Source organism: Lepisosteus oculatus, chromosome 5 (assembly GCF_040954835.1).
Source record: "Lepisosteus oculatus isolate fLepOcu1 chromosome 5, fLepOcu1.hap2, whole genome shotgun sequence".
NCBI lineage: Eukaryota > Metazoa > Chordata > Actinopteri > Semionotiformes > Lepisosteidae > Lepisosteus > Lepisosteus oculatus.
In genome coordinates this window covers 6,085,851-6,105,494 of record NC_090700.1, presented here as the reverse complement: position 1 = coordinate 6,105,494, position 19,644 = coordinate 6,085,851, and the positions used below count along the sequence as shown (strand labels likewise).

General features: G+C 49.3%; 2 protein-coding genes across 3 annotated transcripts; one reads left to right on the top strand and one right to left on the bottom strand.

Annotated features, from left to right (window-relative positions):
• Positions 1-1,912: 1,912 nt before the first annotated feature.
• Positions 1,913-13,764, top strand: zbtb21 (zinc finger and BTB domain containing 21). 2 transcript variants are annotated; one of them, XM_069189972.1, is made up of 2 exons: positions 1,913-2,010; positions 6,403-13,764. In XM_069189972.1, exon 2 carries the CDS (start codon positions 6,412-6,414, stop codon positions 9,514-9,516), a length of 3,105 nt encoding a protein of 1,034 aa, XP_069046073.1. In that variant the 5' UTR covers positions 1,913-2,010; positions 6,403-6,411; the 3' UTR covers positions 9,517-13,764. The 2 variants fall into 2 exon arrangements, with proteins under 2 accessions (XP_069046073.1, XP_069046074.1); XM_069189973.1 differs by having other exon boundaries at positions 1,913-2,111.
• A 407-nt stretch (positions 13,765-14,171) lies between these two features.
• Positions 14,172-19,551, bottom strand: atg101 (autophagy related 101). Its single transcript, XM_069189977.1, has 2 exons — positions 18,543-19,551; positions 14,172-17,943 (listed from the first exon to the last, which is right to left on the bottom strand). The coding sequence occupies exons 1-2, from the start codon at positions 18,792-18,794 to the stop codon at positions 17,539-17,541; spliced, it is 657 nt and encodes a 218-aa protein (XP_069046078.1). The 5' UTR covers positions 18,795-19,551; the 3' UTR covers positions 14,172-17,538.
• Between the last annotated feature and the right edge of the window lie 93 nt (positions 19,552-19,644).

Here is a 19,644-nt window from a genome sequence, read left to right as displayed (position 1 = left end):
AGAAACTGTTTTGAAAAAGTGCGCTTCTGAATAATACTTTTCTTCGGGACATTAAACCAGTCGGGCAGTTCCAGTAACCGCGGAACACAGTGTAAGCGTGCCCAGAGGGGGTGGGCAGCCAGTTGAGCTTGGACGCAGCTAGGACCCCTAGGGTTTTTTTTTTCTCCTTACAGAGGACTTTTTTGGTTCCTCTCCTCCGTTGTCTTCTGGCCTTTTCTCTTTCTGGATTCTACTGTCATGCACTGTCACACAGCTCTGTTAAGTGCTTGTTGTGAAAGGCACTATAAAACAATCAATTGAAGGAGACGGTACTGTACCCCGTGGACGGATCGCTAGATCCATCGCCCGCCCCCACGAGGTGGGACTGCGTGAAGCCAGACACTACAGCTGTGAGCTGGGAAACTGGAGCTCACGGTAAAAGCACGCTAGGAGAACATACAGACTCCACACAGAAGGTGCCCCAGCTCAGACACGACCTCGGGGGGCCAGCCCTGAAAGGCAGCTGGGCTCACCGCCGTGCCGCACAGAACCGAGGTCGACGTTCCGAATATGGTTCTGTGCCACCGGGCATGTCCGTTTTACTATCTCCGCTAATGTGAGACGCATCTGATTGGAGTTACCAGGACTTCACCCGCATGTGGAAAACCAGGATGATGCTCAGGCAGCAGCCCCCTCGAGGTTTCCACACGGTTGATCTGGGCGCTGTGGTAGAAGCGTTTAACGTTTTAAAAGGGCCCAGATCGCCGACCGTACACAGAATGAGCTCGCCGCCAATGTGCATGGCGTGCAGAACAGCAGTTAGGATTGCCCAATTACTCAAGCCCATCAACAGCACCCTGACAGATGACGCAGCATTACGAAAGCCCCGCTGCTCTGTCAACAGCTACACATGCAGGCCGTGCGTGATCTGCGGCTGAGATCCAGACCGTGCTCGTTTGGAGCTCAGCCCCGGAGGGTCCGCGCGCCCTCGGCGGCGCCATGGTAACGGCCCCTGGGCGCGCGTCGAGCGGCGGCGCCTCGCGCGGGCAGGCCTGCCGCGACAGTTTCTTTGACGCTTTGTAAAATTACGAAAGTTAATTAATCCCATTCACGTTCTTTTTTTTTTAAGGGAAAAAAATGAGGACTGCTTAAGGATAGCAACTGAAACAGGAATGCCTTGCTTTAATTTGCTTGTTTTGCTGCTGATGCATATACACACATAAATAAATGTAAACCCTGTACTTTGAGGTAAGCCCTGTCGTTTACCCTGACCCTAAGCAAAAGTGCTGTGGAGTGACAATATGAAATTAAAAGTAGAAATGCTTTAACGACAAGATGAGCTCAAATGCAATTTAAAAAGTTCACATACGCAACACCTGCATATATTTCAAGTGTTGTCCTATGCTATTTGGATTCCCATTCTGTTCTAAGGAGAATTCTACTTTAAAATAAAAACTTTTTGTCTTTCGAAAGGCGAAAACAGCCCTTCGGTTGCTTTGGCTGGAAATGTGACCCCAACCTGCAGAGCGAATGCCACATTTACAAGACGAGTCAGCGGCGTCAGAAAACTGGCCCGCCTTGCATCTACAAGCAAAGTTTGACCTTCCAGCCTTTCGGTAAAATATCAGAGAGAGAAAAAACAGAAACGGAACGTTTTTAATTGACAGTTTCTACGCGAGACTGTGGCTGTACGGGTGTCATTTTCAACTTTCCACACGCATTAATTAAAACGCTCTTTTTCCCCCCGGTTTAAACTGCACACTGCGCCTTTAAACGGGGGCGGGCGGGCGAGCGCGCTCAGCTTAGGCTGTCATAGCCCTGCCGATGAGCTCGCGGGGGCCCGCCCGCCCGCCTCGCGGAGCCTATCAGCGCGCGGCGCACGTGACGAGCGCTCTTTGCGATGACCTCATCCCTGGTGTGGGATGACGTCAAATTCAAGATGGATGGAATCACGACAGCCGCACGCTCGGCGGAATTCTGAGAGAAAGTCTGGTTTATGGACGGCGGGGGGGCTTGAAACGCGCCGAAAAGGTGAGCTGAAGTCGGAAACGACCCGGCTCCCGGGCCGCAGACGCGGTCGCCCCGTCAGTTTCGGTTTGAGAGGAGCGTCCTTTTCCTGACGTAACTCTGAGGTGATTTCTTTCTCTTTCTCCTCTCAGCGGCAGCTGCAGTCTCCGAGCTGGGAGCGGCGCCTGCGCGCTGGCGGCCCGGCTGGCAGGAGCCGCCGGCTCGTGCGCACGCACGCACGCTCTCCGCCCGCCGCCCCCCGGCTCCCTGCGCCCGCACAGAGCGCGCGTTAGCTGGAGTTAAAATAATCTTAAAATAATGCGCGGTTGCATATAACGCGAAGTCTTAAGTAGTCTTAAAAAAAAACAGGGGAAAATGCACTTGAGTTTTCGCGACTGTACCCGCAAGTTTAACTGGGTGACTGCAGCAGAAGTCGCAGAGTTGATAGCAAGTTTTAACGTCGCTAACAGTTGGGGGGATCTGACGTAGTGTTTTCATTTATGTCTTTTTTTTCTTACTGGTTATTACTAACTCTTAATGTTTGCAATGCATTCGCAGTGTATGAAACCTGCCACAGGTTAATGTTTCGAACAGTACCCGCTCGGGTGTTTGTATGTCCTTACTGTATGGACTTCAAAAGGGTATTAAGTATTTGAAAACGAAGTATTGCGTTTATTTACTCTTATTTCAGTTTCTGTATATTTATGCAAGGTACCGACTTTACAGCTTAGACGGTATTTCTCGTTTTTCCTTGCCTAAATGTTTGCACTTTTTTCCAAAGAGAACAAAAAGTCGGTGCTTTCTGGTGAAACAACCGCTTCATTTATCGGGCATATGTGCTTAACAAAAATGGTGGTTCCGTTATCGTAAAACAAACTGACCTTTAGTCCAACTCATTTTGGTCACATACTCGACCACAAGAAAGTGCATACTGAAACTACACAGAACAATAGTTTTGCATACTGTTAAGACACTATAATGTTGATGCGCTCCTGTGCAAATGTCTTCAAATGAATTAAATGTTCATGAGTGAACGTGCTTACTGCGTTGCTTACCCTAGTATGCAGTCTAGTTCGGGCTCTTAGCATTACCCAGTGTTGGGGGGTTTGTTGCACATTTTACTCAGTCCACACTGTGTGTGTGTTCTGCAGCACATGAGCTCCTGTTCCTGCTGCGTGTGGATGTGTTCTTCATTGATATACTGTCATTTGTACTGCTCATATAAAAGTGCTTCTGTAATGTTCTTTATAGATACTTTATTGATCCCGTGAGGGAAATTGCAGTGCAACAGCAGCTTAACACAGACAACACAACCACAGTGTAACAAATAATACAATAATAATAATACAATCCATACAATACAATAAGTACAGTGAAAAGTGCACTAAAAAGAGTTACTCACAGTCCAGAACACACAAAGAACAAACCAGAACAGAACAGTACACAAAAAAGTCATATTGCACAATATGACTATATAAATGTATTGCACAGGTCCCTGGCATATATTGCACTTTATGAACTGATGTGCGAAAGAAACACAACACTGGGGTCTAATTGGCATAAGCAAATACTTTTAAATATTTATCAACCAAAATGCACATCAAAGAACATCTTGATACATACGTTTTTCAGTATGGCACATGGCACACTCACGAGGAAAGCAGTGTTAATAATTTAGCATTGGGTATGTTCCTTCAGTGGGCTGCCAGTTGTGAGTTGCAGCCATTTCACCCTGCAGTTCACAACCTGCAGCCCACTGAAGCTCAGCAGGTGTGAGCCTGGTCAGTACCTGGATGGGAGACCTCCTGGGATAAACTAAGGTTACTGTTGGAAGAGGTGTTAGTGGGGCCAGCAGGGGGCGCTCACCCTGCGGTCTGTGTGGGTCCTAATGGCCCAGTATAGTGACGGGGACACTATACTGCAAAAAGGCGCCGTCCTTTAGATGAGATGTAAAACGGGTCCTGACTCTCTGCGGTCATTAAAAATCCCAGGGCGTCTTTCTCGAAAAGAGTAGGGGTGTTACCCTGGCATTCCATAAGCCACGAACAAGCCTGGCCTCCTAATGATCCCCACCTCTGAACTGGCATCATCACATCACTGGTGGTGGTGGAGGGGATCCCCATTACCTGTAAAGCGCTTTGAGTGGAGTGTCCAGAAAAGCGCGACGGAAGTGTAAGCAACTATTATTATTTTGTTCCTGGACGTGCACACACGGACCTGACCTGCCTCTGGGCAGACCGCTGTGGGACGTCCCTCTTCCTCTTCCTGCGTAGCCTGGGCAGTCGGCACGGCACCCGTCGCCGCCCCTGTGACCCGTTGTCAAGGCCAGAATGCCAAATAACACGCTCCACCACTCTCTCTGTCCTCGGGAGACGATACTGGCCCAGGCATCCACCCAGTTCCTAACTGCTTTATCCAGTATAGGGTCATGGTGGGGGGGGGGAGTCAGAGTCTATCCCAGCAAGTGACGGGAGTAGGGTACGCCCTGGGTGGGACGCCAGTCTGTCACAGGGCACGCACGCACGCACGCACGCACGCACGCACGCGCGCGCACGCACGCACGCACACACACACACACACGCGCGCCAGGACCAGAGTACCCCAGCTGCATGTTTTTGGACTGTGGGTGGAAACCTGAGCAGGTGCAAGAGACCCAGGTGAAAACGGGGAGAGCATGCAAGCTCCAGGCCGATGGCACCCCAGGAGCGGAGTTGAACCCGGGGCGACAGCACTGCGAGGCAGCAACGCTGACCACTGCGCCGCCGTTCCTCCCTGCCCCAGTTGTGCAAATCATTTTCGTGATCTGATTCTCTCAGACAGGCGGCCTTCGATCGCACTGATCATACATTTTGAGCAGCTGTTTCAGCAGTTCCTAAATCAATTTAACTTTTAATAACATTTAACTCTGCACTCAGTGAACCTAAAACTAACCATCCGGAGTTTTTATGAACTTCTGATTTTATGCCACAGAGGAACAACAGTAACCATAAACTTTATTTTACGTAGCGCCTTTTAAAAGTAGCTTCTCGAAGCGCTTTACAGGAAAAGTAAAAAAAGTCTGGAGAGAACAAAATTTGAGTCTGGATTTGAATGCACTCGGATCAGCGATATCCCTGGGGATAGAATTCCAGAGCTTTGGGGTGCAGCAGAAAAAGGCACCTGTCACCCCTAGAGTGTAGGCAAATTTGGGGGAGAAACAGGAGACCATGATCAGATGAACGATGTTCGCAAGGTGGGGGTAGGAAGGTAATGAGACAGGTACTGAGGTGCCTAGCCATGCAGAGCTTTGTGGGTGAGCATGGGGATTCTTAAGTCAACACAAAACCTACAATACTACTCGAACAACCAACAAAAATATCTGTTTAAACATGGCATTATGTGCCCATTGAGCTATGGATTTAAACCGAGACTGTTTTTTTCTTATTGTGCATCAGGCTATACATAATAAAACATACACTATTAAAGAAATGAAAGGTCTGTAAAGTCACATCATTACTTGAGACATTGATGTGCACGTGGTCAATGTGATTTACTAGCATATTAGAAGTAAATCAGACATTTTTGAAAGTGACGAAAGGCAATGATGCAGGGTTGCAGGTTTTTTAATCCTATTTAAACCAAAATTAAAATTAAACAGAAAAAATGCAGATTTAGAGATGTCACACCCCTACCGCAGAGACTCCAGTCTTGCAGAAATTCACATCCTCTGGTCTCCATTTCAGCTGAGCTTAATTACCTGTTTGAAGCCATAATTCAGCTAAATTGCTTGATTGCAATATTTTTTAAGTTCTAATGGTTTTTCTACCCATAAGATTGGATTTTATTTTTTTAATAAAATGCAACAATTTAAAGTCCAGCGTTTAATAGATAAGAAAAGGTCTAAATGTTTCAAATGAGTTCTATTATTAATTATTATTCAATTGAATTAACCTTTATGGGCCCCTATGGAAATTTGTCTTGGATATCAAGAGCATATAAACATATAACACAAAAAAACAATAATACAAATACAGCTACAGTACAATACCATGATACAAAACAACGTTTGACAACATCGCTCAATCAGAACTCTTCCTGTATCATGAGATTAGAAAAAAAACAGACCGCTTGTAAAGAGTCTAAAAACAACAATAGCATTAAGATCCCCCACCTGCAGGCAATATATTGATTGTTCAGCTATTGAATGCTTTTATGTATAAAGAAAGTAAGTTCTCTTTGTCTTCACACAGGAGATCTGGACCTCCAGAGGGTAGGAGAGTATATTCTAAAAAGAGTGGATGATTGGTATCATTAAGGGTTCAGCTCAGACCTGGGCTGGAACGACATCCAGCACGTGTGTGGGCCTCCAGGACCGGGACTGGGAACCCCAGCTCTAGTGCCTCTCCTCACTTCCCGTCTCTCACTTCCCCTTTCCAGGAGCACGGGATGGAGGGCTTACTCCATTACATCAACCCCGCCCATGCCATCTCGCTGCTGAGCCACCTCAACGAGCAGCGCCTGAAAGGGCACCTCTGCGACGTCGTCCTGATCGTGGGGGACCAGAAGTTCCGGGCGCACAAGAGCGTCCTGGCCGCGAGCAGTGAGTATTTCCAGACCCTGTTTACCCGGAAAGACAGCGAGGCCCGGGGGGCCGTCCAGCTGGATTTCTGCGAGCCGGATGCCTTCGAGAACGTGCTGAATTACGTCTACTCCTCTTCCCTCTTCGTGGAGAGGGATGGCTTGGCAGCCGTTCAGGAGCTGGGCTACAGTCTGGGGATCCCCTTCCTGACCAACATTCTGTCCAAGAAGCCCCATGTCTCCTACTCCGGCACCAGGAAAAGGGCTTCCTTCTGCGAGGAGGACGACAACGGGAGCCAGCAGAGAAGCGTCATTGTGTGCCAGAGCCGCGGTGATAAACCCGGCCCCAGCGCCTCCCAAGACAAGGGGCCGAATCCGGCATCGCAGGCCGCGTCCAATCCCTTCCCTCCTGTCAAGCCTAAAGAGGTTTCATCGGGTCAGCCTGCCAGGGAGTCCAGTCAGCCGTGGTCAAAAGACCGCGGCAGTTCCGTGACCTGCGAGAAGCCAAGCGACACCTCGAGGAACACGCCATCCACTCTCAGGAAATCCACAGACGCAGCCGAAGGCCCCGACCGCAGGCCCGGCCGGTCTGGCGCCCTCGTTCGGGGAAGGTCGCCGACGAGACCCCAGCTGACCGCTTCTCTTTCTTTCAACGATTCGTGCTTGCAGCAGGGCGGGGAGGCGGGCGGGGACGTCGCTCAGGGGCAGGACCGGGCTCCCACGTGTCTTGCAAAGCAGGGACTCCGCGCGCTGCCAGGCAGGGCGGGACAAGAGAGGCAAGGGGTCGACCGAAGCGGCCCGCTGATTAAGAGCCTCCTGCGCAGGTCGTTGTCCATGGACAGCCCCGTGCCCGTCTGTTCCCCAGCGTTCGATCTGAAATCCGCGCACAGCCGAGAGGAAGCCGCTACGAAGCCGGGGGCCGAGACAGCCGCCGCGGCGGAGTCTGTAGAAGGCAAGCGTTTCAAAGACAAGTCCAACGTCGTCCCGCCGCTCAGTCTCCGTTCCGGGATCCTCAGCAGATACAGGGAAGCGGAGGTGGACAAGTCAGAGGTCCGTGTCAAAACGGAGCCCAGCAGCCCGCTCGCCGACCCCTCCGAGATCATCCGGGTCACCGTCGGAGACAACCTGCCGGTGAACTTCAGGGATTTCCACCCCCATGCAAATGACGAGGCACCCAGGGGATTTTCCAAGCATTCTGTCAAGAGGAAATCCCGGCTGGACAACAGAAGGAATCAGTTTAAAAAGTCCAGGTGCGTGGAGGATCGCGATTTTGGATCGGAGCTCAGCCGCCGCGGTGGCGCGACGCCCCACAATTCAGACACCGACGAGGACGCGGTACCCGCGGAGTCGAGGCAGAACAGAATGTTTAAGTGCTGGAGCTGTCTGAAGATATTTCGCTCCAACACCGGCCTCTACCGCCACGTGAACATGTATCACAACCCCGAGAAGCCCTACTCCTGCGACATTTGCCACAAGCGGTTCCACACGAACTTCAAGGTCTGGACCCACTGCCAGACTCAGCACGGGGTGGTGAAGAACCCGGCTCCCGTTTCCAGCTCCTACTCGGTGCTGGACGAGAAGTTCCAGAGGAAGCTGATCGACATCGTGCGGGAAAGGGAGATAAAGAAAGCCCTGATGGTGAAGCTCAGGCGAAATAAGCCGGGGCTCGGAGGTCTGCAGTCCCAGGCGTTCGGCAAGAGGAGCCTCCGGGCCCGGTCCAAGAGCTACGCGTGTGGCTACTGCGGCAAGGTGTTCTGGTTCCAGTCGCAGTACAAGCAGCACTTCAAGACGCACGCTGGGGCGAAACCCGACGCCGAAGGCGGGGAGGGCTTCTCCAGAAAGCAGGACGAGGGGGCTGGCCTGAAGGAGAGCCAAGGCAGGGAGTCGTTCCCTTGCAGGCTCTGCAGCGAGAAGCTCCCCTCCCCGGCGGAACAGGGGGAGCACGAGCGGGAGTGCAGGCACGCCACGGTGTGCTCCTACTGCAGCCTGCGGTTCTCCACGCTGGCGCTCAAGAAGGAGCACGAAGATCACTGCGAGTACAAGAAGCTCACCTGCCTGGAGTGCATGCGCACCTTCAAGTCTTCCTTCAGCATATGGCGGCACCAGGTGGAGGTGCACAACCAGAACACGATGACCATCAAGGAGCAGCTGTCCCTCAGCCTGCAGGAGCACAACGGGGAGGCGCCCGATCCGCTGAGACCCTCAGCCCCGGGGTCCGAACCCAAGAGCGCCGGGAGCTCCAAGGAGGAGGCGGTCTTCAGCGACTCCTCCGAGCCCCCGCAGTTCGACTCGGAGGACTCCTCCTTCCTGCCGGAGGACCTGAGCGTCCCCCAGCGCCTGGAAGAGGTCCGGGTGAAGGAGGAGCCGCCCGAGGAGGCCGCGGTGGACGAGGCGCCCCGCCCCCCCGCCGAGGCCGGCCCCGAGGAGTCCTGCGCGTGGCCCTGCGAGAAGTGCGGCAAGCTCTTCACCGCGCGCAAGCAGCTGGAGCGCCACCAGGAGCTGCTGTGCCACGTCAAGCCCTTCATCTGCCACATCTGCAACAAGGCCTTCCGGACAAACTTCCGCCTCTGGAGCCACTTCCAGTCCCACGTGTCCGCCTCGGAGGAGCCGGGAGCCAAGGATCGCAAGCGCCGCCCCCCCTGCGCCTCCCCCTCGCCCCCGCCCGCTACGTCTGCCGCCGGGCCGCCCCCGCCGCCATCGCCCCCCCCCCCGCCGCGGGCCCCCTCGCCGGCGGCCGCCCCGGGGCCCAGGCCGAAGAGGGCGGAGGGGGAGAGATCCGGCCGGGCCCGCTCTTCCAAGGCGGAGGCGGCCGACGACCCCCTGACCCCTCAGGAATCGGACACCCTCTTCTACCACGCCCCCACGCTCTCCGCCCTCACTTTCAAAAGGCAGTACATGTGCAAGCTCTGCCACCGGACCTTCAAGACTGCCTTCAGCCTCTGGAGCCACGAGCAGAGCCACACGAGCACGTAGCCAGCGGGGGGGCCGGGGCCGTGAAAGCAGCTCGTCCGGCCTTCCCCCCCCCCCGACGGGAAACTCCAGCAGACGAACGACGTGGGAAGCGTGGGTGTGGTTTGGGCTGTTTGCCGAAATGGCTGTATCTTGAGTGGCGGCAGTTTGCAGAAGTTTTTCAGGAATCCTCCCTGTCGAAACCAGGAAAGGTTGATGCTGCCTGGTAGTCTGTACATTTTGCTACTGCGTAATTTTTTTTTTGGGGGGGGGGAACGACAATAAAAGCTCAGATTAGGAGTTTCGAATTTCATCCTTTATAGCAATAAGTGCAAATTTACAACCTCATTTTGGTAAGTGTTCGACAGATTTCGCAGGTGGGGGAAGTGCCTGTAAAAGGCTGCTGAGCTCGCTCGACAGCAGTGCCGCTCCAGCAAAACCACGGTGGGGAAAAGGCACTGGGTCTGGCTTTCTGCACTACATCACAACCTCCGCAGCTGATCTGTTGTAACCTGCCGAAACAGCAACGATGTGCGCGTGTTTATGGATGTACTGCGTCGGAGAACTAACTACACAACATTCACCGGTGCTGAATGAAATTGCACAGATGAACTGTTCAGCTGCGTCAGATATCGATTTTGACAGCCTCTCCCCCAGAACAACAAATTGTGCTGACCTCTTTTATAATTTAGTGATTTTTTTTTTATTTTTATTGGTGCAGTTTAACTCACACTAAAATCTACCCTCCTCGGATTGTTATAAGGAAACGTGTACCTTCCGTGACCTTCAAGTTGTGTGGAAAGGGTGTGGGTGTTGTTTTGTTGTGCACAGTCAGGGAGGGATTTGTCTTTTTGGTTTGACACTCGCGTATTGCACAATCTGTTCACACACACGTACACATGCATATATACACAGGTACAAGGGGTGCACTGATAAAGGTTTTCTCAGTTGATGTCAGCATAATCCCGATATTAAATAGCACAAGCTTTTAAAGTACTGAAAGAAAGTAAAACTGAGCTTTTGACCAAAATGATAAAAAAACACCAATAGCTTGTACATATTGCATTAGTTTAAGATCATCAAGAAAAAAAATGTGACTAAGATGTAATCTGATTAGTCACCAGTGTACATGTGGTCACACACAAATACACTTGGATTATTGGTGACAGGAACATTTTGTGTCACAATAACAGGCACGTAAGATATCGCCATCACTTTATAAAATATTGACAGTACAATATACTAATATGCAGATAAGATGCATCTTGTTTTTTTTTCCTGTATTTCTGACTCCTTTTAAAAACAAACATAGTTTGTATACATGTAGCGAAATACTGTGTGTTGTAATTATGACTTTCATTTATCAGTTTAAATGGGAAATATATTCACGGCAACAGGAGAAAAACGGAAAACTCGCGCCATTTTTTCTTTAACAAAAAAATGCATCCACAAGCAGCGCACTGCAGATCAAGATTGGCAATTGCGATACGTTCTGCAATGATGCACTTCCTTCGGTAAAACACAGAAGCACTGACATCAGGAAGTGGGTGGCTCCCAGCCTGTCTGTATTCAGTAGCGCTCTGTTAAATCTGACTGGGAGCAGGTCAGGGTGGCACAGTGGTGAGCACTGCTGGCTTGCAGAGCAGGGGCCCTGGGTTCAGGTCTGGACCTGGGTTGCTGTCTGTGTAGAGTTTGGGTGCTCTTCCCAGGTTCGTGCCGGGTTTCCTCTGGGTTCCTCCCACAGTCCAAAACATTCTGGCCCTGGCTGTACCCTGCCTTGCGCCCATTGCTTGTGGTTGGAAGAGAGACGGAGGCACGCGGGCCCTTCAGATAACTGTTAGTGACAGCTTCTCCTGGCTATTCAGCTGGTGAATAGACATAAGACAGGATGCCAGGGGCCTCTTCTCAGTCAGAACTGGAAAGCCGGTCTTGTCTTTTTTTTTTCTAGTCTTGTCGAAGTCTTGATGATTTTCAGGTGTGTGTGTGTATGCCGCCATGTTCAGCGGCTGTAAAATGTCTCTAGATGCTGCTCTTCTGGGCCGTGTCTCCCTCAATTACAGCCCCATGTACGCCACACCGTAGGCAGTTATCGTCTTCTGTACCGCAGTAGGTGCACCCAGCTGAAAATCAAATTACAGTATGCGCAGGGTAAGAAGAGGCATAGCTATCGGCATGCTGTGTATTTTCACCGTATAAAATGGTGCTTGTCGCTTGTGTCCATCATGCTGACACATCAGTGCACCCCTGATATGTGTATACATTTTTCTTTAATGACCTCTGCTTCTGTGAACGGGAGGCTATCATGTCGGTTACGTCAACACACTTTGCTAGAGCTGCGTAAAAAAAGTATGCGTTGAGAGGATGGTAACGAATGTATCTTGTCGTAGCGGTTCGCCGAGTTTTTTTCCCCCGTCTCCCTTCACTCCTTACCTTGCCTTGTGATTTTGCCATTTCAAGCGCCTGTTTTTGTTTTTCTTTGTCTCTTTAAAATACATTTGCAACACGTGCGAGGATGGGGGGGGTAGCATTTGTATTTCCTAGCCGTAAATTGAAGTGCTCTTGTAAAACACAAGTACACGTTGTGTGCAGTTGTGCGAGGAAGCGGTTTTACTTGGCTTATTGAGCCTAAGCCGCCTGGGGCAGTACTGTTTTAGACACGGCGGGCTTGTGGGTGTAGCTAGAGCCATGCTTCTATGATAAAAGAGAACAAATCTTTAACAGTTCTATTCAGTGGTTCTCTTCTCCTCTAATGTAGGATTATGGGATTGCAAGACTGAGTTCTCTAGCAAATCAAGTTTCTGCAGCTGGAGTACTTTGTATGAGCCTTTATTGTGTAACTCTAATTTTTGCCTGCCCTACAGAAACAGAAATGCCTTTTTAGATGCCAAATAGCCGATACGTTTCTGTCGATAGAGAATCGTTTAAGATGAAAACACATCTAGCATTTTCATAATGCTTTTCCTTAAGCTTTTACTCTAATGAGATTAGGCAGCCTGCCATAGCTCAACCATTATATTTAAACTCAGCCCTAAAATCTGCTGTGTATATATTTTTTTTTAAAAATGACTTCTTTATTTTAAAAGGATCCTTAATAGTTGAAGGTTTTCATGCAGATGTTGCAATAGTTTTGTGTTGTCATTATAATCTCTGCCGAAGTTTGATACAAATGTATGGTTGGAGTTTTTTTAAACTTGGCTTCTGAAAGTAAATAAGTTTTCTTCAGTTTAACACATGGATTGGGAAATTCACTTTAAGACTAGACTAGGCAGTATGGAGAGAATAAAAGATGTGTAAACAGAGGTTGGATGCACTTGTACTTTGTGATGTTTGGACGTTTAATCTAATTTCTGTTGGTCTGTTGTTACAGCCTTCCTTCTGAACAGGAATATGGAAGAAAATGTATTTTTTATGAGTTTATACAAAAGTATTGCACAAAGGAGATTATACTCTCTTACGGATGTGAAACAGAGGTTGGTGTAATGGGTTATGTTAAGCCTTAGAAAAGGGGTACTGCATCAGTACTCAGGCATACTGTATCAGTATCAGCCTGCCAAGTCCCTCAAGCAACTGAAGCAGTTTGACCACAATAGGGTTTGTGTTCATCAGAAAAAGACTGACCACATTGAGACCCGGGGGGGTCTCAGTCCTTTCTCAAAATTAATTTATTCATCCATCTCATTTGGATTTAAACAGCAGGGCAGTCACCTAGATCCATTTTCTGTCTGGATGTGATTCTTATAAACTATGGAAAGTAGAGAACTGCTTCGAAGACACTCTTTTTTTTAAATTTGTGGTTCATTGCACGCCTGCTGAAGAAGGAAGCGTATGTCCTACGCGACCAAACTCGTTTGTTTTGCAGGGACCACCAGTGTTCTTGAAATCCATGTACGCAGGTTTCAAGGATTTGACTTTAATTTAATAAGTTAATACTTTAAAAAAACAGTTTTTTTTTTAAATAAAGGTTTTTCTTATGTTTTGTCCTCTGCAATTTGTGTTCAGGAAGATTGTAAGACGTTAAATGCAAACTTCAGTTGTGTTAACAGTGGACTTTTGTTGTATTTTGTAATATATTTTACCATGTTTCTAAAACCAAAACAAAAAAAAAGTATTTGGTATTACAGTGGTATCATTGCAATAACTCTGTTGAGTTTTGTAACATGAATCCCAGTTTTGTGGCTTCAGAAACTGCAGCATTTCGTGTTCGTGGTTTTTCTACTGCTTCATACCTTTGGTTTTTGGCTACTGAAATAAAAAGTAAAAATTAAAAAAAAACTTGGAAGTGTTTTTTGTTACGTGATTGAAAGTACATCACGTAATTCCATCCACTGAACGTCCGGAAATAAATGTCTGGAAACTCATGTGCATGGAAACATATTCTGCACAGTATTGTGTAAACCATTTAGCATTACAATGAACTGGTATTAACAGTCTCTACTGGATGACTGCACACTACATAAACACACCTTTTCAAGCTCAGCACTGTAACATTCCACAGCTCAGTCACATGAACAAAAATAAAAAACATCTATCTGAAATGCAGTCATCATTTGTTCTAAAAAAATCCAGTGTTACTTTATTTCAAAGGCTCCTTTATTTTACCAGGCTTAATTTTTCCTAAATAACTTTACAATTTTCACCGACTTATTCAAAGACATGATATTGACAGAGAATAAAATAGAAAAGGTGCATAAAGAGAGTTTATTTAACAGATTCGTCTACAGTACAGGGTGACCCTATTCATCGCCTCTTAGCATTTTAAGACTGATCATGCAACGGAACTTTGTAATTCTTTACAAGAGTCACACTGGTCTGTTACAAAGGGCACTGTGTAAACCAGATGACACAAGCCTTTCAGACTGCAGTGGTCCAGAAAGATCCTAGTGCACGTGTGCAGCTGTCCGGACCAAACAGACACATCTTTTGTTTCAGTACATCGTTGTTGCAACGTTATTTTCCAAATGAAGCATAGAGCTACTGCTGCTTTTTAAAATATCTACACACAAACGTCACAGTAGATTGCCGTTGGTGCAAAGTTCTTTTTCTATGACGATTGCAACTAAAATAAATCCATAAACCGTTGCCGTTATTGCTGGTCGTCTTACGGCTTGGATATGGAAAATACTGCATTATCTTTCGCCAGATAACCAATTAGAATATATAATTAACTGCCAAGCCGGGTCTCCCTACATCTCTCTAAATTCATGGTAGGACAGTGCTTTCAGGAGCATTTCACTTGGCCGCCGTGTGCATGTGATGAAATGGAAAGGCTGGATTTGGCCGGCTCTCTCCTAACCCTGCAACAGATGCAGCAGGAGGAAAGCTGCAGACTAACATAAAAGCCGTTTTCTGTTCAGACATGCTTATGAAAGAGCCCATGTCGGCCCACATAACCATTTTCTCTGAGGATCTGCCCATCCTTGCTTAATTATTGCTTTGTCTTGCGTGGATGATGCAATACAACAGGGTTGAAACTAGCCACTGATCTTCAGACCCCATGTTTCTCCAGGATGCAGTGCAGTACTGCCATCTGCAGGCAACGTCCTCCCTACCGCGGTTCAGTGTTTGCATTACAAAAAGGGACCTTCAGCTTGTGGACAAAAAAGAAAAAAGAAAAAGAACCACTGAGTATATTGAAAGGAAGGGCTTCAACACAGATGTGGCTCACGCATTAATTAAGCAAATAACATCCCAGCACACACAGGGTCGGGTATTAAATTCTGAACAGGATTGGTTGTCTAATTATGGCTAGCTGTCAGCTAGGGGGGACCTCACCGATTTCCGTTTGCCAGGAGATTCAGTGACCAAAACAGCCGAACCTGCTGAAGTTTCATGAGCAACGTTGTCTAAGGTGATGTCAGCATGGACCCTCCGAGGGAGAGACATCATCGGCACAGGAGCAACAGAAGTGCAATTACGAGACTGCGATATATCGGCGCATTGATTTAACACGCAAACAGGCGTGCAACTGCAGATCGAGGGAGCGCTGGAAGGGCGTTTGGGCCCTGTACAGGGACTAAAGCAGAAATCCCTGCTCCCTGAGCTCCTGCTCCGCAGTTTCAGAGCCGGGACGGGGAAACAGCACGGACAAACACAAGCGGTAGGGCTTGGGGGGGCGACTCTTTCATTGTGCAAATCATCCACTTGCACCGACTGATGATGGACAATCCCCTGATTGAGAAAGGTTTTATTTCATGTTGGTCTGATGATCCGGGGGAATGTATACTTATGGCGAGATGTTTCCTTTTAAATAAAGTTTATATTGATAGAGAAAAGAAAAAACCTAAAAACCGCAGATGGACTGTAAATTGAAACGTGGAGCAGGAGCAGCAAGTTTCATCTTGAACAGTTAAACGAGAACTCCATGAAGAGGTATGCCCTAGTCGGGCTGCAGTGCACAAACCACTCATCCCGCCTGATGCTGCCCGTTCCCAAGTCCAGCGGCACAAGGAGCCCAGGCAGTGGACTGCTGACCAGCGAGGAACTGCGAGATGCTCGGATGAATCATCCTTCCCCCTGTTCTCGCCAAACAGGGGAGCGCGCGCCTGTGCTCGGTTCCGACAGCGAAGGGATCTGGCGATTTCATGTGGTGCGTTTTCCTGGCATGGTTTGGCTGCACTCATTCCCTTAGAAGGCCAGTTCGGCGCTAATCGCTGCCTAACGACACTGAGCGCTCATCTTTAGCCCGTGCTGCGGCTCTTCTTTTCCGCTGGGAGGGGTGCCGTACAGGATGTCAAAGCCCCCAGCCACAGAGATGGACACGGGTGTAATTCGTGGGTCAGGGGGCCTCTTGGATCCTAGATCTGGACCCCATCAAGTTTTATTCTGGAATGACGCCCGATCCGGCACTTTCCACCTCCAGCAGTCAGGTGCGAAATGACGGACCTTCTCCTGCAAGAATGGTGCTGCAAGCCTCCTGCAGAATTCCCAGCGCCGGGAGACTCCGTGTTGTCCTAGTGGCCCAATGCCCGATTAAGCGACTTGACGTTGGCGTTTCCATTGTGTCGTCCACTACCTGTACGACTCCTTTTGACAGATGTGGGTTTTTTTTGTTTGTAACTACTTTCACAACTTGCACAGAAATGACTAACTTATTGGCCAAGATTCAGGAAACGGATGTCGGAATGCTGTCTGCTCCGATCTGGCTCCCGGGGCGGGTGAGGGAATGGAAATCATGAGCTTTCCATTAGACCTCAAGGTTACAGGGGGGAGTGTTTTCACAGATTCGTGGACTGCCACAGCCTTCTCCGAGAAAAACCTCACATAAAGTCTCTAGTTACAGGATACGGCAGTAGGATTACTGTTACAGGAATTTTATTGTTCCATTACAGGACCATTAAAGGTCTGGTGATAAAAACCACAAGCCCAACAACAGATAGGTCTCAAAGTTTAAGGGACTACCTGATAACATTCACATAACCACGACCTTATAAATCTCTGCTGACTTCAGACTGAAACCGAAACCTGTAGCAAGTCCAACCGGAAACATTCTGAGCTAATTACTGTGCTAAACATGGAGTCCACCGTTGTTTATATAATCAAATGTAATAAACCTTAAATATAACACAACACCTAACATCTAGGAAACGCCCGAGGTCGATTACAGCACCTCTGCTACACTCTATATAGGTCATACAATTGCTGGTCATCAAACCGCAGTTCTTTTTTCCCCATCCAACTGGGATTCTGAAGATCCCCCTTCCCTGGAGATGGGCCGAGATTTTATTTTTCCTCTACTACACACAAACATCACGGCCGACCTGCAGAAACAGGTGTTATCACCTCACACACACACACACACGCGCGCGCGCACGCACAAGGTTCGATCTTGACCGGCAGGTTGCTTAAGACACTGCAGCAGGAAAAGGAGATTTGCGCCACCACCAAACAAAGCGTCCAGTCCAATGGGAAAAAGAACAGGCATGGCATTCAGGGAGACAGCTTGTGTTGGCGTCACTCTTTGCCAGTTTTCGGAGCAGGAGTGTGTAAACGGGGGGGGGGGGGGTTATCTTCCGCGATCTGCCGCCTCCCCCCACGCCCCAGCGCCGGTCACAGCGCCAGCGTGTCCTTAATGAGCCGCCTCATGGTGGTGCTGACCGACGCCCCCAGCGTGTCGGTGATCTGGTAGGTGATCTTGTACAGGTAGGGCTGCACGTCCCTCAGGCTGGTGTCGAACACGTTGTCCACCTCGGACTGCGTGGGCATCTTGGGCAGGTACTCGTGCCGGTTGATCACCTCCACGATGTTGACGACCTTCTCCCCCAGCTTCTCCCCCACCTTCTCGCGGCAGATCTGCCGCTCCTGCTCGCTGGCCAGGCTGACCACGTTGACCTTGACGCTCCACACCTCCCAGGGGATGCACTCGTCCGAGAAGGGCCAGCGCGACTTCTTCTTCTGGTAGAACTCCAGCGAGATCTGGCCCGCGCCGTCGCCGCCGGAGTTACGCAAAGCCTCCTGTTTATCGGCGCAAAAAACAAACAAACAAACAAACAAACAAACAAACAAACAAATAAAAAAACAATAAGGAAATCACAAACGGATCACGCTTCGTTGCCGGATGAAACGCTGCTCGAAACGGGCGCGGGGACTGCTGGGTCAGCTGCCGATGCGAACGACGAGCTTATGGTTTTTTTTTAAATATATATATATTTCAATATTTAACTTCATATCGAATTTTTAGACTCTGCCACCACAAATCTCTGAACAGCAGTACAAGCCACAACGCAGCAGACATGACGCTGTCCATATGCGTTGTTTTGAACTCCAGTAATCTACAGGATTAGTGTTCCCCTGTCTCTCTCTCAAAAAAAAAAAAGACTTTGATTTCCCACCATCCCTTAAAAGATCTCTCACATGTACTTTTCCTCATTCTTAGAGGTAAAAAGGCGCTTTTAGTCCGATTGGTCACAGTTTTCGTGTTAAGATGTCTTGTGCCGGCGGGCTTTGCAGCACTTAAATAGCCTTTAAACCCCACGTGTTCGCGTTATTTTTCGCGGGCAGGTGTGTTTACCGACACCAGGAGTGGACCGAGCCCGACTGACCCACTACCGTACCTTGAACTCGCCCACCGCCTTCCGGATAGCCCGGTCCAGCTCCTCGGAGGACACCCGCACGAAGGTGAAGTCTATGAAGTCGCAGTCGATGTCCTGGGTGCCCACGGTGCCGATGGAGTAGGTGCCCTCCTTCTTGTAGTGGAACTTGCCGGTGCTGCGGTGCAGGAGGATGGTGTGCAAGAGAGCCAGCATGGCCTCCTCCACCTGTCTGCCCTCCACCGACACCTCCAGGACCTCCGAGCGGCAGTTCATGCCGGGGCGGGGCGCTCCTTCGGGGGGAACGAGCCTCTAGGAGGAGGGGGAGCCGGTCCGGTTCGGTTCCGTCCACTTCAGCCCCGCCGGGACGTCACCTGTGCTTCACACCAACACGACGGCCAGCGCTCACCTGTCTCGGTGAAGTCGACTCACCCTTCGCTTCCCTCTCAAACGTGGCCTCCTCTTGTGGTTGTTTTTTTTTTTAAGGGTTTGAAGCCGCTGTCGCGTTAAAAGAGCGACAGGCGATGCGATTATCCGCAAGAACCCGACGGGTTCCGCTAACAGAAACGTCGAAGTGTCCTCCTCCCCCCACCAGTTTTGGCGAATTGTAACGCAGCAGCCTCTCTGGAGCAAGAGCAGGGACCTGTAAACAAACAGCGGCCGCGGACGGAAAGCGGAGAGGGTCAAACGGCGTCCCGTGCCTTTTCTCACATAGCGTTTGGGATTCGAGCACACGGTGGGTCCCGGGACAACGTGACTAGGACAGCAAGTGTGAAAATGCACACCTCGCGAAAACAAAACGGCACTTGTTAAGTCTCTTTTCTGGGGGGGAAATACAAAGCTTTATCAGTGCCGTGACGAATGACGGTACAGAACAGAAAATGATGAATGCATATTCATCCAACATCACAATAGCGCTATGAGAAGCCAGCTTTAAAGGCGCTATATAAAATAATGTGCATTGTTATTATTTATTATTATTATTATATGCGTGATTTGTTGATGAACGAAGAGAATGGATAACGTTTGTTGTTGTTGTTGTTGTTGTTGTTTTTTCAGCTGAAACTAGCCTGTTCAAACTCCCTGTGCTGCGAGACTAGCCTCCAGTACAGTGTATTTATTTGCT